Source organism: Arvicola amphibius, chromosome 3 (assembly GCF_903992535.2).
Source record: "Arvicola amphibius chromosome 3, mArvAmp1.2, whole genome shotgun sequence".
In the NCBI taxonomy this organism is placed as follows: domain Eukaryota; kingdom Metazoa; phylum Chordata; class Mammalia; order Rodentia; family Cricetidae; genus Arvicola; species Arvicola amphibius.
The window spans coordinates 90,534,978-90,551,956 of NC_052049.1; the positions used below are offsets into that span (position 1 = coordinate 90,534,978).

At 47.7% G+C, this 16,979-nt stretch overlaps 1 protein-coding gene across 1 annotated transcript; it reads right to left on the minus strand.

The window, feature by feature from the left end:
• Window positions 1-787: 787 nt before the first annotated feature.
• Window positions 788-8,148, minus strand: Elof1 (elongation factor 1 homolog). Its single transcript, XM_038322958.1, has 4 exons — window positions 8,011-8,148; window positions 1,968-2,102; window positions 1,750-1,820; window positions 788-1,456 (listed from the first exon to the last, which is right to left on the minus strand). The coding sequence occupies exons 2-4, from the start codon at window positions 2,081-2,083 to the stop codon at window positions 1,392-1,394; spliced, it is 252 nt and encodes an 83-aa protein (XP_038178886.1). The 5' UTR covers window positions 2,084-2,102; window positions 8,011-8,148; the 3' UTR covers window positions 788-1,391.
• Window positions 8,149-16,979: the final 8,831 nt, after the last annotated feature.

Here is a 16,979-nt window from a genome sequence, read left to right on the forward strand (position 1 = left end):
TATTCTGTCTGTGTGTATGCCTGCAGGCCAGAAGAGGGCACCAGACCCCTTTTACAGATGGTTGTGAGCCATCATGTGGTTGTTGGGGAATTGAACTCAGGACCTTTAGAAGAGCAGGCAATGCTCTTAACCTCTGAGCCATCTCTCCAGCCCCCCAACTATGTTTTAAGTGGTGTTCTAGCTCTGTAATTAGCTGGGGCAGAAGGATAAATCTGAGATGATCCTGGGCTGCACAGTTTGTCTCAAACACTACCACTGATTGGGTAGGGCGGCACGCATCTTTCATCCTAGCATTTGGGGCAGAGGCAAGCAGATTTCTGAGCATGAGGCCAGTCTGGTCCACACTGTAAAATCCTATGTCAATCCTCTTCCCCCACCAAAAAACCAAACCAAACCAAACCATGTACTACCAAGAACTGAGACTATAACTCAGTTGGCAGAGCATCTGTCTAACACGCACAAAGCCCTGGGTCTGATTCTCAGTACCAAATGAATTAGGTGTGGTAGTGCCCACCTGCAATGCCAGCACTTGGGACACAAAGGCAGAGGGATCAGGAATTCAAGGCCACTCTCAGATTCATAGTAAGTTCAAGGTCAGCCTGGTACTCCATCCCCAATCTTACTAACCTTGCTCTCACAAAGAAAACAATAGAAAAATAGTTTGAAAAGCTGACCAAACCATACATCATAGTCATAGGACCACCAATATCTCTTCTGAATGCCTTAGCCCCAAATCCCACTTCCCCTTCCAGCACTGGGGCCTCATAACCAAAGAAAGCACAGATAGTCAGGGGATCTGCACTGGCTGCTTTATTGTCAGGTTTGTGAGTGACAGCTGTCACTGAACCAGCTCCTACCTTTTCTATAAAAGCAACTGAAGAGGAAAACGGGCACCCGGCAAAGCCCAGCCAAGGGATCTGGTTGGTCAGCAGCCTTGACTCCCAGGCCACAGGCACAGGAGGTGGGAAGGACGGGAAGTCCAGTTAGTTCCCCGAGGGCAAGGTGCTGGTGAGGTGGCTTAGGAGACTGGAGGTCCCACAGCTATTCCTTGCCTGGGATGTTGAGAAACTGTCACCAGAGAAGCCAGGAACCTAAAGCTTGGGGCAGGACTGGGAGCTGAAGAAGGGTGCAACTCAAAGGTTTTCAGAGTCATTTGAGACATAAGGTTCTGAAGTTTGAGGCCACCCTGGGCAGCATGGTGAGACCCAGCAACCCCTCACTTCACACCAGCTACAAGCAGCCAGGGCCACTGTTACAGCCACATCTGCAGCCCCACACACGTCTACTCCATACACAGAGGGAGGACTGCCACAGCTCTGGACCTACACCCTGGAATGTCTCTGGATTGGTGCCCGAGTCGGGGACTGTTGAGGGGCAGGTCCTTGGTATTGCTACTGATTGGCTGCCTCGCAGGCGTCTATCCAATCGCTGTACACATCCACAGGCTCTGACAGATCTGAAACACAGGTCAAGGATGATTTGTGGCAGTGAAGTCCTCTCCTGGGCACATTTCTGCTATGACAGAGTCAGTCGGACTCCTGCCCTGTGCCTTATCACTTAGTGTTAACTCAGTAGACAATGTCCGTTCTTCTAGGTGGCAGCGGCTCCATCCCTGGCCACAGGGCCAGAGCAGCAGGAGTGACTGACAGTTCCTTGTCTTTGGTCACCAGCCCTTGAGCGGGTCAGGGCAGCCCCGACTCCCACCCCCTTCTCTGGTTCCCCAGACATCAGCTGACTTTATAAGGATACACGTAATGGGTGTCTGGAACTCCTCTAGGCACACAGTGCAGGAGATAACGCCAGTGTTGCGGGCTCGGTCCCTGCAATGGACAAGGTGAAAAGATGCATGAGAAATGAACCCTGGACCTCTGGGGACGACCCAGCCAGCAGGAAGGCCAAGGGAAGCAAGGCAGGAGAAGCCTGGATGCCCACAGCGGTAGGCTGGCCCATCCTAACCACCCACTTACATTTTCACATCACAAGACTTCTCATGGTTGCAGAAGGGGCAAGTGAACTGGGTCTCCAGGGTGCCTGTCATCTTCTTCTTGGGGGGTGGCTTCCTTTTAGACTTCCTTCGTCCCATGGCTGCAGGGGGATGAAACCTGTGGGGCAGAGGAGGACAGGGGTTAGAAGCTGGAGGAAGCTGGTGACTCTCTACCGTCCTCCAGAAGCAGGCTGGAGGACACCAGCAGTGGCCCATGGAGACAGGAAGACGTACACTATGACGCCCAGGCTTCCACCTGAGAAAGCCAGGCTCCTGACCTCAGGCACAACAGTCCCTGTGTCCTCTCTGCGCAGTATGCCTGAGAACAGCTTTTAACTTTGGTTTTCAACTTACTGTATGACTCTACATAGGTCACTTAAGATTTCTGTGCTCCGGGAGACCACTTCCTAAATATAACCCCAGTAGCACAGACACTGAGAGAAACCATTAATAAATGGGACGTTCTGAAACTGAAAAGCTTCTGTAAAGCAAAGGACACGGTCAACAAGACAAAACAACAGCCTACAGAATGGGAAAAGATCTTCACCAACCCCATATCAGACAGAGGTCTGATCTCCAAAACATACAAAGAACTCAAGAAATTGGTCATGAAAAGAACAAATAATCCAATTTAAAAAATGGAGTACAGACCTAAACAGAGAACTCTCAACAGAGGAATCTAAAATGGCTGAAAAGACACTTAAGGATGTGTTCAACATCCTTAGCCATCAGAGAAATGCAAATCAAAACAACTCTGAGATTCCATCTTACACCTGTAAGAATGGCCAAGATCAAAAACACTGATGACAACTTATGCTGGAGAGGTTGTGGGGTAAAGGGAACACTCCTGCATTGCTGGTGGGAATGCAAGCTGGTACAACCCCTCTGGATGTCAGTGTGGCAATTTCTCAGAAAATTAAGAAACAACCTTCCTCAAGACCCAGTGATACCACTTTTGGGTATATAACCAAAGGATGCTCAATCGTGCCACAAGGACATGTGCTGAACTATGTTCATAGCAGCTTTGTTTGTCATAGCCAGAACCTGGAAACAACCTAAATGCCCCTCGATCGATGAATGGATAAGGAAAATGTGGCACATTTACACAATGGTGTACTACAGCAGAAAAAAAATGACATCTTGAATTTTGCAGGAAAATGGATGGAGCTAGAAAACATTATTTTGAGTGAGGTAACCCAGACACAGAAAGACAATTATCATATGTACTCCTCATAAATGGCTTTTAGACATAAAGCAAAGAAAAAACAGACAAAAATCCACAATCCCAGAGAACCTAGACAACAATAAGGACCCTAAGAGAGACACACATGGATTGAAACTACATGAGAAGTAGAAAAAGACAAGATCTCCTGAGTAAATTGGGAGTTTAGTGACCATGGGAGAGGGTTGAGTTGAAGGGGAGGGGAGTAGAGAAAAATGTAGAGCTCAATTAAAATGAATAAAAAAAAGATTTCTGTGCTCAGGGGAAGGTAGGGGTGGACAGCTGGCTGAAGAAAACACAGGGACAGAGGGAGGGCACTCAACATATTGACTGCACCCTGCTAAGGGACGGAGGAGTTACGTCCAAAGGGTGACTAAAATGAAGTCAAGGGCAGGAAGATGGCTTAGTGGGCTTAGTGCCAACCATGTCAAGCTGATAACCCTAGTCCAATTCCAGAAACCTATACAACAGGCCAGCCAGGCATAGTGTTCTCATAGCTGCAGCCCTGGCTCTGACATGGGGGTAGAGGCAGAAACAGAACTGTCTGGGAGCTTGCTGGACCACATAGTGCAGGGACAGAACAAGACTCCCCAAAACTTGTCCTCTGACCTACATATGCACGATGCAGGACATGCGCTTCCCCTTACTCCAAATATAAAGTCTCAAGCAGGATTTTTTTTTTTAAGGGATGGGAGAAGTGACAGTCTAGGGTGGTGTCCAAAGCTGTGATGGGGACACACAAGGATGGCAGGAAAGGCCCATAACTGGAATCTTTGTGGGTCTTTTGCTTTAAAAAAAAAAAGGGGGGGGGGCTGGCAAGATGGCTCAGTGGTTAAGAGCATTGCCTGCTCTTCCAAAGGTCCTAAATTCAATCTGGTGCCCTCTTCTGGCCTGCAGGCACATATGCAGACAGAATATTGTATACTTAATAAAAAAAAAAGCGTGGCAGGGTACATTGAGAGACTTTCTCTCAATCCCCCCCCCAAAACAAAACAAAACAAAACAAAAAACCCAAACACGGTCTCCACCCCCAAATATCAGAGGATGACTTTGAGCTCCTGATCCTCCCAAGCGCTTGGACTACAGGCATGAACAGCCATGCCTGGTTTCCCCTGACACTGCCATGTTAATACTGACTATCAACTGAACAGACTCCAGGATCACCTGTTAGTCTGGGCATGCCAGTTATCTTGCTTAGGCTAACAAATGTGGAAAAACCCACCCTAAAGAAAGGCACTACCATTTCTTGGTTTGGGGTTACAGACAGGAAAACAAACAAACAAACAAAGCAGCACACACACACACACACACACACACACACACACACACACACGAGGCCCAGCTGAGCATCCACTGCCCTCTGCTTCCTGACTTTGCACACACAAAGGCAGCTTCTTCCAGTCTGACTTACCTGCTGGAGTCTAAACAAACCCTCCCTGCCTTTAGCCGGTGTCATCAGTTATGATCACAGCCACCCCAAAGTCTGAGACATGGAAGAGGTGGGTGGAGAAATGATGGTCTCAGTGAGGGACAAGGGCAGATGGCTTGTTGGCAGGTGGACAGGGAGGTGGCAGCAGCCCACTGACCTGCCTGGAAATGCACTCAGTCTGCTCTGTGGTCCTGATCCCTGTGGCACCTCCTCACACATCACACCTCGACCACCCACTGTTTCTAGGCCAGACCCCCTAAGACAGGAGACCAGCAGCCTGCTTGGGTATGGAGGGCAATTATACTCATTTGTCTACCACCCATTATGTGTCCCCACAACAGTCTCACTGTAGCCCAGGTTGGTCTGGAACTCACTATGTAGCCCAGGTAGAACTCTTTATGTAGACCAGGCTTGCCTCAAATCCAGGGATCTGCCTGCCTCTGCCTGAGATTAAAGGCATGTGCCATGACACAATACTCTTATTTTAAGAAAGAAAAAGGAGGAAGAGCCTAGAAAAAGGCCAGCATGTTGACACATGCCTGAAATTCCAGAACCCAAGAGGTTCCGCAGAAGGACAGAGAATTCATAGCAAGCTGGAGACAGGGTCTTGGTGTGGTAGCCCACCCTACACTGTAACCCCAGCACTTCGAATTACTGAAAAGGTAAAGGCTATCTTGGGCAACAAAATAAGTTCAAAGTTACCACCCCCCCCCACACACACACAAAAAGAGGGGGGCTGGAGAGATGGCTCTGCGGTTAAGAGCATTGCCTGCTCTTCCAAAGGTCCTGAGTTCAATTCCCAGCAACCACATGGTGGCTCACAACAATCTGTAATGAGGTCTGGTGCCCTCTTCTGGCCTGCAGGCATACACGCAGACAGAACATTGTATACATAATAAATAAATAAATAAATAAATAAATAAATAAATGTTTAAATAAAAAAAAAGAGGGGAAAAAAGGAGGTACACAGATATATGTTCACGCAAAACATCTCTATATACAAGATAATAAAATTTAAAAATGTACGTTAACTTTTGTTTGTTTGTTTTTGGAGCAGGGTTCCTCTGTGTAGCCCTGACTGTCCTGGAACTCGCTCTGTAGACCAAGCAGGCTTGAAACTTAGAAATCCGCCATCAGCCTGGCTCTGCCTCCTTAGTTCTGGGATTAAAGATATGTACCACCACTGCCTGGTGACGGAAAAACTGGGTAAATTCAGATGGTCATTGTCTAGCAAGAAGACGACTCTAGGGTAGTGGTTCCCAACCTATGGGTCTCAGGGTTGCATATCAGATATTTACATTACAATTCTTTAACAGTAGCAAAAGTTATAGTCATGAAGTAGCAATGAAATAATAATTAGGGGGTCACCACAACATGAGGAACTGTAACGAAGGCTTGCAGCACTAGGAAGGTTGAGAACCACTGCTCTAGGGGTTGTCATGCCCAACCCATTGCTTCTCAAGTTTCAGTTAGTGGGGGGCTCCCTGAGGAATCCTAGCAAAGATGCACAAGTAGGAGGACTGCCACACTTTCAGCCAGCCTGAGCTACACAGGACAGCAGACCAAAACAGAACAAGACCAAACCAGGCATGTTGGTTTAGCATGCAACCCCAGCACTTGGTAGGCTGAGGCATAAGTCAGAGGCCAGTCTCTCACAAATCCGAAACAATGGGGCCGACCCAGGTTCAATTCCCAGCACCTACATGGTGGCTCACAACTGCCTGTAACTCCAGATCCAGGGGATCTAATGCCCTTCTCTGGCTTCCTAGGAAACTGCATGCATGTGGTGGGCAGCCATACATGCAGGAGAGCACCCAAACACATAAAACCAAATATTCAAAAGATCTGTATTAATAAATAGTTACAGATGACAGGCTCTTAACAAGAAAACTCATATATGGGTGAATCTTAAATACTGCTCTGAGGTAATTAGAATTAAATAAAAGTTTCTGAGACAGGGCTACTTTGGGTGAAGGGAGTGTTAGTATTTATTTAGGCATCCGTATTGGCCTGCTCTTAGGGTCCTGACAGGATACACCCTCAGCTGCAGCTAAGAGCACCTCCTGTGCAGTTGGCTACCTTCCCTTTTAAAGATGGGCCTGCTCACCTTCAGTCTCTTTCCCTCTTTCTCTTCTCCCACCCGCCCCCCTTGCCTTTTCTCCACTCTTGTCCCCAGGGACCAGTCTCTGCCCACTTTTCTCTCCTCTTCCAAAAAACCTCCCATGTGAGCCCCGTTACACGACATGATTTCTCTACAACAGAGTCATTTAAGATGAAGCCTGGAAGACCAAAGGTTGATACAAGAAAGCCAGGAAGAGAGATGTATCTGCAAAGCGTCTGAGGCAGATGAAGGGTTTTCTCATTGCTTTATTTCAGAAAGAATGGCTGAAGCTCTGGGAGCAACAGCGGGAAAGTATGAGATACTCAAGAGAAGATTATAGGCCGGATCCCAGGAGACCAAGGACTGTTGAAGTGTGGTCTGGTCCCGAGCCGTGCTCTCACTGTCTATACAGCTGTATCTCTTTCCCTTCCCAAATCTGGGCTTGGCAACCACCTACAACGGAATCACAGACTTTCCTCAGACTTTCGGGCCACCTTGGTCGATCCTGTCTCCGCAGGTACAGGTACTGCTGCCAAATCTGACAAGCTGAATTTGGTCCCCAGAACCCACGTCAAGGTGGAAAGAGAGAAGTGTACTTCGCAAGTTGTCCCCTAACCCCTATACACAGGCATACCCATACAGAAAGATTTCTAAAACTTTCAAAACAGGGCAAGCAAGATGGCTCAGCAGGTGAAGATGCTGATTGCCAAGCCTGACTTGACTTCCTGGGCTCAATTACCCGAACCCTCACGGTGAAATGAGAGAACAGACTCCTGCAAGCTGTCTGTATACTCACGTATAACGCGCAAAACAAACTAATTCCAGATCACCTTCAACGCCAGCTTCTACAACCCTGCTCATCCACCTCCGAGGAAGGACTTCGTCTGGCAACCGTTCAAACTCCCGCCAGCATCCACAGTGCTTGGTTATACCTCAAGCACTTAGTAACCACTTGTTGAACAATCAGTGAGTTTCCTGAGTCTGTGTGGCCCCAGGATCCCATCGGCAAACTGCAGCCTGCGAAAGAGCCGTGGTGTCTCGAGGCGACCCGGGCGGAGGGAAGGGGTCGCGGCAGAGGAACGGCGCCATCTGCCTCACCCAAGCTTTGGTGGCGCCGCCCGCTCGCCCAGCTGCGGGGGTCCGGTGGTCAGGCTCCCCACACAGCCGTCCTCAAAGCCATGCTCCGGCCTCGGCTTCACGCCCTGCGGGTGATCCAGACTAGAGCACCCGTGTCCCCGCCGGCTCAACGCCCGCGCGCGAGACCCCCCACCTACCTGTACCAAGACTGCCTGGCAGCCAAAGCCGCTTCACCCGGGAGACACTAACTTCCGGCCCCTGACGGAAGCGGAAATATATCGCTTTGGTTTCCCTCCTACTCCGCGATCGAGAAAACCTCGCCTCCTTCAACCGCCGGTCTCGGCGCACAGTGACGTCTGTTACTGCGCATGCGCCCGCCCAGCAAGGTCCCTACAGTGGCGGTGTTTGGCGGCGAGCCGTGTGTCCAGCTGCGTATCCCTGGTTAAGGTCCTCGCCTGTGGTCTCCGTCTTCCTGGACTACTCTCGCTTGTCTTCTCCCCAGTCACAGTTCCTGCCCCTCGCCCCCGAAGCGCCCCTGTGTTTTCCCAACCTCCATGCTCAAAATATTTTAGCCCTAGAGGAGACTGATTGGAAAGAGGAAGGCGATCAGCTGGAGTGAGGGACACGAGAAGTGGGGACGGGTAAATAGGGCCAAAGTACATTATATACATACACGAAGATGGCATAGCGAGACCCATTGTGTATGATTAATACATGCGAATGCAAAACGCAAAATACCCCAATCCTAACCCTGACCACTGGTAATCCCAGCAGGAGGAGGACGTCTACAAATTTAAGGTCCAAGGTCAGACGGTGGGGTGATGGTGTATGTACCCCTTTAAATTCCAGCACTCGGGAGGAGGCAGAGTCAGGCGGATCTTTTTGAGTTCAAGGCCAGTCTGGTCTACAAGAGCTAGTTTCCAGGACAGGTTCCAAAGTTACAGAGAAACTCTGTCTCAAAAAGTAAAATAAGAAAATTCAAGGTCCAGCCAGGCGGTGGTAGCGTGTACCCCTTTAATCCCAGCGCTTGGGAGGCAGAGGTAGTGGATCTCAGTTCAAGGCCAACCTGGTTGATCTCTTGAGTTCTAGGCCAGCCTGGTCTACAGAGCCAGCTTCAGGACAGTCAGAGCTACAAGAGAAAGCCTGTCTCAAAAAAAAAAAAAAAGAAGCAAGAAATTCAAGGTCACTCTTGGCTATTGTTGTTGGAAGTGTCACAGCTCAGAAAGAAGGGATCCCTTGCACCTTACATCCCTGCTCTAGGGAAGGTTTCCCCTAAGTGACAGCTCTGCTCCAGGAGGAGGCTTCCCCAGTGAAGCTGTTACAAATCAGCTCTGGTACTCTGGAGTGTAGCAACTCCGCTCTGCTAGGGGAAGGTTTCCCAGCCAAAGTGTTACTGTCCTTTAATGCTCTGCTCTGCTGCTGACTTCCCCAGCAGAGTTGTAACAGCACAATCCCACTTCACAAAGGGAAAGAAGGTCTTCACCCAAACTTTGTTCAAGAGATTTGTTGGGAGCCAGGCAGTGGTGGTGGTGGTGCATGCCTTTAATCTCAGCACTCGGGATAGGCTCCAAAGCTACAAAGAAACCCTGTCTTGAAAAAAAAAATTGTTAGGAGGGGAGGTTAGAATCCAGGAGAATGGCTACCTCTACCAGCATGGAAGAAGAGCAGCCATAAACTGAACAGTTACAGGGCTTTGTAGGGCTTCTTCGGGGTGGAGTTTTCCCAAGGAGAAGAGGGATTGGTTAGTTTTCCCTGCTCAGGGATTGGTTAGTTTAGAAGATCAGGGGCAGAGATGGCTGGTCTCAGAGCCACCCTGTATTTTTTTCACTGGTCTTTTTAAGCTTTTGGCTCTAGTTTTGGGGCCAGGGCATATTTCTTCCACTGGCTCTGATTGTAGGGACAAAGTATGTTGTTCCTTTGGCACTGGTTTCAGGGTCAGGGTATATTTCTTTGGTTCTGGGTTTGGGACTAAAGCATTTCTTTCACTGGCTTGGGTGTCAGAACCAGGGTGTGTTTCTTTCAGTGGCTCTGGTTTCAGAGCCAGGGTGGGTTTCTTTCGCTGTCTCTGGTTTCAGAACCAGGGTGTGTTTCTATCAATGGCTCTGTTTTCAGAACCAGGTTGTGTTTCTATCAATGACTCTCGTTTCAGAACCAGGGTGGGTTTCTTTCAGTTTCAGAGCCAGGGTGGGTTTCTTTGGCTGGCCCTTTTACCCTACAGTGATGGCTGTTCTTGGTTGTCAACTTGACTATATCTGGAATGAACTGCAATCCAGAAATGGAGGGCACACCTGTGAGAAATTTTTTGCTTGTTTTAAAGTGGGTAAGTCCATTCCCAGCCCAGACCTTTAAGGTAGGAAAACACAGCTTTGATCCGGATCGTTAGGTGGGAAGACACCATTAATAACGGCCACACTTCCTGCTGGACATCCGTATAAGGACATGGAAGAAGGAAGCTTTTGCTTTTTGTCAGCCTCCCCCCACTTTGCTAGCGAATCCATTCCTTCTCTGACATTGGAGCCTACTTCAAGAAGACTAGCTGAGCCTTGTGGGACTGAGCCAGAGAGAGAGAGAGAGAGAGAGAGAGAGAGAGAGAGAGAGAGAGAGAGAGAGAGAGAGAGAGGAGGGGGCAGGTATTCCATAAGTTCTGTGACTCTAGAGAATCCTGATTAATACAGCTACTGAGTTTGAGGTCAGCCTGGGCTACAAAGACCCCATCCCCACCCCCACCCCCAGCCACTGGATGGAGAATAGAGAAGTTGGAGAGCTGGAAGAACAGTTTAAAAGCTGATGCCGTAGTTGAATGGATTGTGGCCTCAGGTGGGGCAGGATTAATGAGAACAAATATGCATCTAGAAATTGAGCTATAAAGCCAAACTGTTTCTGGATCTGAGCTAGGAGGCACAGGTTCATGATCCCTGCAATTCAGTGAAGACTGTGGGCATGAGGGTAGATTCCAAGACTTCTGTGCAGCAGAGGGGGCATTTGCATCTCAGAACATTCGATGGTGGCAGAAGTTGCCAGATGATCTGGGAAGATAGAGGAAGCTGGGGGTGGGCAGGCTGATGCTCAGGTTGACAGAGGAGCGCAAGGAGAACTGAATAGGGAGAAGTTAAAGGATGGGAGGCTGTCTTTCAGAGCTCCTGGGGGCTGCGTATCAGAGGAGGAAGGCTGAGGAGCCCCATAGGAAGGAAATCAAGGAATGAGCTTGGGCCGTAGTAGCATGGGAGAGAGGCTGAGGAGATGGTCAGCAGGCAAAACATTGGCCAGGCAAGCTGAGGACTGGAATCTGAATCCCTAGCGCCTACATAAATGCCAGGTGGGTGTGGTTCCTCACTTGTAACCTGAGCCTGCAGGAGGTGGAGACAGAGGATCCCCAGGGCAAACTGGCTAGCTAGGTGAGGTGAGCTCTAGGTTCAAGAGAGACCCTGCCTGGATATATAAGGTGGAGAATACTTAAGGCTCTCTAGCCTTGACATGCAGACCCTCACAAACATATGTGCTGAATACATTTTTTTTTCTTCTAAACTAAAGGCTACTACTGCCCAGTAAGACGGCCCAGCAGGTAAAAACACTCCCTACCAAGACTGTCAGCTTGAGTCTTATCCCTGGAAGTTACATGGTGGAAGGAAGGCCAGAACTTATTCCTGCAAGCTGTACACACACACAAACACACACACACGCACACGCACATGCACACACAAACAAACACACACGGGGGCGGCTTAGCTGTGCCGTGTGTAGCTCATGCTTTGAAGAGAACAAAGGAAGCCAACTGCTGAGTTTGGTGTTTGTCCCTGGGGATCTTAACAAGAGTTGTTTCTTCATTGTGTTTCCAGAAACAGCTTGAGGTATTTACTTAGAGTGGATGGATCCCAGAGATGTCCTATAGGGGGCAGTGTCATCCTTGGAACTGCTTTTCCTGAAAACCGGTTCCCAGTGTTGGCAGCTCCAACTCACATAGGATGAGAAGCTAAATGGTTCAGGCCTAAAATCCCAGTACCCAGAAGGCAGAGACAAGATCTTTGCTAGTTCTAGGCCATCCCTGGCTATACGATAAATTCAAGCTAATCTGGGCTACAGCGTGAGATCCTGGTGCGCTCTCTCTCTCTCTCTCTCTCTCTCTCTCTCTCTCTCTCTCTCTCTCTCTCACACACACACACACACACACACAAACCACAAAGCACAGAGGATAAGATCAGTCGGTTTACACCATTCATGTTACCCTGTGGCTTGCTGTCTTATTTCCACTAATGGTCAAGACACAGATGCAAAACTCTGGTTTTCAGTAGTTGTCCTTGTCTGTTTTTGTCACCTCGATGCAAGCTAGAGTCTGGATCTAGATAGACTCTAGATCAGCTGGGAGACACGCCTCTGGGCACATCTGGAAGGATTGTCTCGATTAGGGCAATGGAAGTGGGCAGACCGACCGTGACTGTGGCAGCACCATTCTCTGGGCTGAGGTCCTGGACAGAATAAAAAGGACAAAGTCGGCTGAGTGCCAGCATCTGTCACTCTTGCTTCCTGACTGTGGATGGAGGTGACAGCTGCCCTGAGCTCCTGCTGCCATGCCTTCCCCCTCACCATGAACTGCACCCTGGAACTGGGAGCTGGAAGAAACCCTTCCTCCCTGAAGCTTTAAGCAAGATAGTTTATCACGTCTGCAGAAAAGAGGTGACTAGAACTTCGGCCACGGTGGCTGGCCAAGGGCCAGCATCTCAGTCCTTGTGGTGAGAAGGTGTCAAAAGCCCAGGATGATTGAAAACACCTGTAATCCTAGCTCAGGAGGCAGAGGCAGGAAGATTGCCTTGAGTCAGAGGCCAGAATGGGCTACATAGAGAGACCCTGTCAAATAAAATCATATAATTAAAACAGAAAAATGTCTTAACCTGGCTTGGTGCTGCAGCCTGCCATCCTAGCTGCCGGTGGAGACCGAAGCAAAGAGCTCAAAAGTTCAAGGTCAACCTGGGCAACTTAGACCCCATCTCCAAATAAAGAGTCAAAGCTAGGCATGGTGACTCACTCCTTTAACCTCATGGCTTAGGATGTGGAAGCAAGGGGTCTCCACAAACCAGAGGCCAGCCTAACTACACAGTGGGCTCCAGGAAAGCCTGGGCTACACAAGAGATCTCGCCTCAAAAGCCAACCATGGGGTAGTAAGATGGCTCACAGGTAGGCACGATTGCCCTGCAAGCCTGGTACTGGAGTTCAATCCCAGAGCCTGTGGTGGAAGAAGAAAAGCAATTCCTGTAAGTTGTTCTCTGACTTCCCTGTGTGTGCCATGGTATATGTGTGCACACATACACACACACACACACACACACACACACACACACACACACACACACACACCAGCAATAATAAATAAGCTGGGCATGGTGGTACCCAGGAGGCAGAGGCAGGCGGAGCTCTGTGAGTTTGAGGCCAGCTGGTCTACACAGTGAGAGCCTAAGGAAACGGACAAAGGAGTGTGACTCATTTGGTCCAGTGCTTGCCTGGCTCGCACAAGACCCTGGGTTTCATTCCCAGTGCAGGTAACAAGCAGCAGTGTTTTTCTCGTAATCAGCAAGCGGTAGCTGTTGTCACCTCAACTGGCCAGAAGCCCCATCTGCAGGGGGACTGCGCAGCCTCCCATGTCCCTCTCCATGTCTGAGAAATCTTTATGCCATTTAGTGCTTAGTGGAGGAAGGAACTTGGTTTGTAGTCCCTTGGCCTTGTCACTCATTCTCCATGTGACAATTAATGTGCCACTTCTCTTTTCTGGACCCTGGGAACAGGGACACTGGGTGAAGGTGACTGCTGATTCAGAGCTCTGACTGCCGGGAGCCCCTGAGTCAGTGGGAAGAAGCCGGTGGCTGTGAGCTTCAGGATGGTTGAGGCTAACACCGAGAGCCCATCTGTCATCATCATTGCTAGTTGGCAGCCTGACTGTGCTGGGTAGCTTTTTTTTTTTTTTGTCAACTTGATACAAACTAGGCTCATCTGGGGAGAAGGAACCTCAATTGAGAAAATGCCTCCATCAGACTGACTTGTAGGCAGCCTGGCAGGCATTTTCTTAATTAATGATTGATGTGGGAGGGCCCAGCCCACTGTAGGGGTGTCACTTCTGGGCAGATGGTCCTGGCTATATGAGAAAGCTGTGGGGAGCAAGCCAGTAAGCAGTATTGCTTCATGGCTCCTACCTAAGCTCCTGTCCTGACCTCCTTCAGTGATGGACTGCGATCTGGACATATAAGCCAAATAAACCCTGTCCTCCCCATGTTGCTATTGGTCAGAGTAGTTCACCACAGAGAGCAAACCAAGATAACCATGGTGCCAAGGCCCACCTGGGTCTCTGCAACGTCCTCTGAGGAACAGGATGAGTCTAGTCTTTGCTTCATGGGCCAGGATCAGAAGTGATTTCTGTTTTTAAAGACGGGATCTCATGTAGCCCAGGCTGGCTACAGACATGTCTCTCTTCCTAGTTGACTTTTTTTTTTTTGCTTTACATTAGCTTATTTTGTATGTGTATGTACCAGATGTGTACGTGTGTGTGCAGGTATGATGTGTGTAGATGTAATGCATGTGTAGATGTGTGCATATATGTGTGTAGATGTGACGTGTGTGTAAATGCGTGTGTATAGATGTGACGTGTGTGTAGTTGTGTGCATATGTGTGAAACGGTGAGCAGACGCTTAAAAGAAATCCCACACTAGCTCAGAATTGAGAAATAGATAGTTATTTAGGGGTAAACTCACAAATCAGAATCCTCGGCTTGACCGGTTGAATCACGCGATCCAAAAGAGCAGCCTGTGGAAAGGGAGCAAGGGGAAGAAGAAAAGGGATGGACCCTTTTTCATCCGCATATAGTATAAGAGGCCACGCCCCAGTAGGCGGATACTTACAAGCTGAAGGTCTTCCTACAGCACCTCCTCCTTTTGTTTAAATAAGAATGTTCTAAGTCTAATACAAAATTATATACAATAAGAACAAATATCCTATTCTAACTAGCTTAAGTTTTGTATAATAAATAACTTGGCCAAGTCATGAGAGGAAAGTAACTACAATTATCTAGTCTTCAACCCCATTGAAGATCCTAGAAGGGAAACAATATTACTTAAGTAGGAAGTGCAATCAAGAAACTTCCAAAAACGTGTAACAAATGATAGAGACAATTGGCTACCTGGGCAATGACCCAAAGTCTCAATTGTAACATTGAAGCAATCAACTTGGGCTAAGGCCTAGAATAACTGACAGACCATTTTCAGAGGCTGGAAATTTTTCAAAACTGTCTTACCCTGTCTTGGCAAGATTTGACAGTCCTGCTTATCCATTTCTGGATACTAAATATCTTGTCAGTGGTTGAGCATGGGCATTTCTTTGCCCAATGGCCAGTTTTTGCCAAGAAGAAAACAAGCTCCAAGTGGAGTGTCTTCGGTGCTCAACATTTTCTGGGGAATAGATCGGTGCTGCCAGGAGCAATTGTGTCTCATGTCAACAGAACTCTAAGTTATTTAAATGCCATTTTTACAGCTCTTTGAAATGGTTGAAGATTGTCTATGTAGAATATAATCTCTATGTATCTAAAGAACCTGACTAGTCTAACTATAAGTATGACAAACATAGGTGAGTATTGATCTATAATTCTTAATACATATCTAACTTAAAGACTAAGACAATAAACAACTGTGCAATAAATGAGGACAATGATCTCCAAATGTATAAGTATCTTGATCAGAGGTAGAAATGTGCACTTCAATATAGTAAATATATATCAATATATAAAAATGTTTTAAACAGAGGTAGAAGCATACATGCATACAATATTCAATATAATTTAAATTTATCAATATACAAGAATCTATACCAATGTAATTGTCTATAAATAATAATTCACAAGTATTCACTCTATTACTCACTATTATTATTAGTGTGAGTAAGCTCATACCAATCTATTATCCCATCCAATCCCCCCCTTTTTTGAGAGATCCCTGAGCTTATAAAATTTCCCCCAACCCTATACCAATTATAATCAAACCCTAAATGACAAAACCCTGAGGACAAACTTTGTTGTGAGGGGGGACGTCGTCTTCTAGAATTACTTCCAGCTGTCATGGGGGCGATGTTCTTTCTACGGGATCCTGTGAAAGTAAAATGATGGTTAAGTTCTAAGACTACTGTCTGGTATAATTGCAAATAGTCTCTGAGTATTTGGTAGAGTTTTTCTGAGGTTCCTATTTGGAGGTCTGGCCAGAATGTTGTAAAAAAGTGCACCATTTCAGCTACCCAAGTTGGAACCACCTGTATGGTTATCATCATTGTGTGTGCAGATATGATGTGTGTGTAGATATGTGCATGTATGTGTGTAGATGTGACATGTGTGTAGATGTGTGCAGATATGTGTGTGTAGATATGATGTGTGTGTAGATGTGTGCATGTGTGTGGATATGATGTGCGTTTAGATGTGTGCATATGTGTGTATGTAGATGTGATGTGTGTGTACATGTGTGTAGATGTGTGCATTGTGTGTATATAGATATGATGTGTGTACATGTGTGTAGATATGTGCATTGTGTGTATATAGATGTGATGTGATGTGTGTACATGTGTGTAGGTGTGTGCAGATATGTGTAGATGTGACATGTGTGTAGATGTGTGTATGCATGTATGTAGATGTGTGTACATGTGTGTGTGGATGTGTGCATGTGTATATAGATGTGATGTGTGTGTGCATGTGTCTGTACCTGCGTACATGAGTGCGTACATGTGTGTGTGTGTGTGTGTGTGTGTGTGTGTGTGTGTACTCTCACTGTCTCACTTGCTATGGGCTGTTTTTATTTAAACAGAGGGCAGTTTGCAGGAGTCTGTTCTTTCCTTCCCTTGAGGATTTCAGGGATTGAATTTGGGTAGTCAGGCTTGGCCCTTACTAGCTAACTCATCACACCGCCCGACCCACACAACAAAGTCAGGGAGGCTGCACATGGGTTGCCACACCTTTAATCCCCCTTTCAGGAGGCAGAGGCAGGCGGATCTCTGAGTTTGAGGCCAGCCTGATTTACAGAATGAGTTCCAGGACAGTTAGGGCTTTGAAGAGAAACTGTTTCAAAAACCCCAAAAATCCACAAACAATACAAAATAAGATCAGAGCCTGGGGACAAGGCCCAGTCAGAAAAGTGCTTGCCCTGAAAAC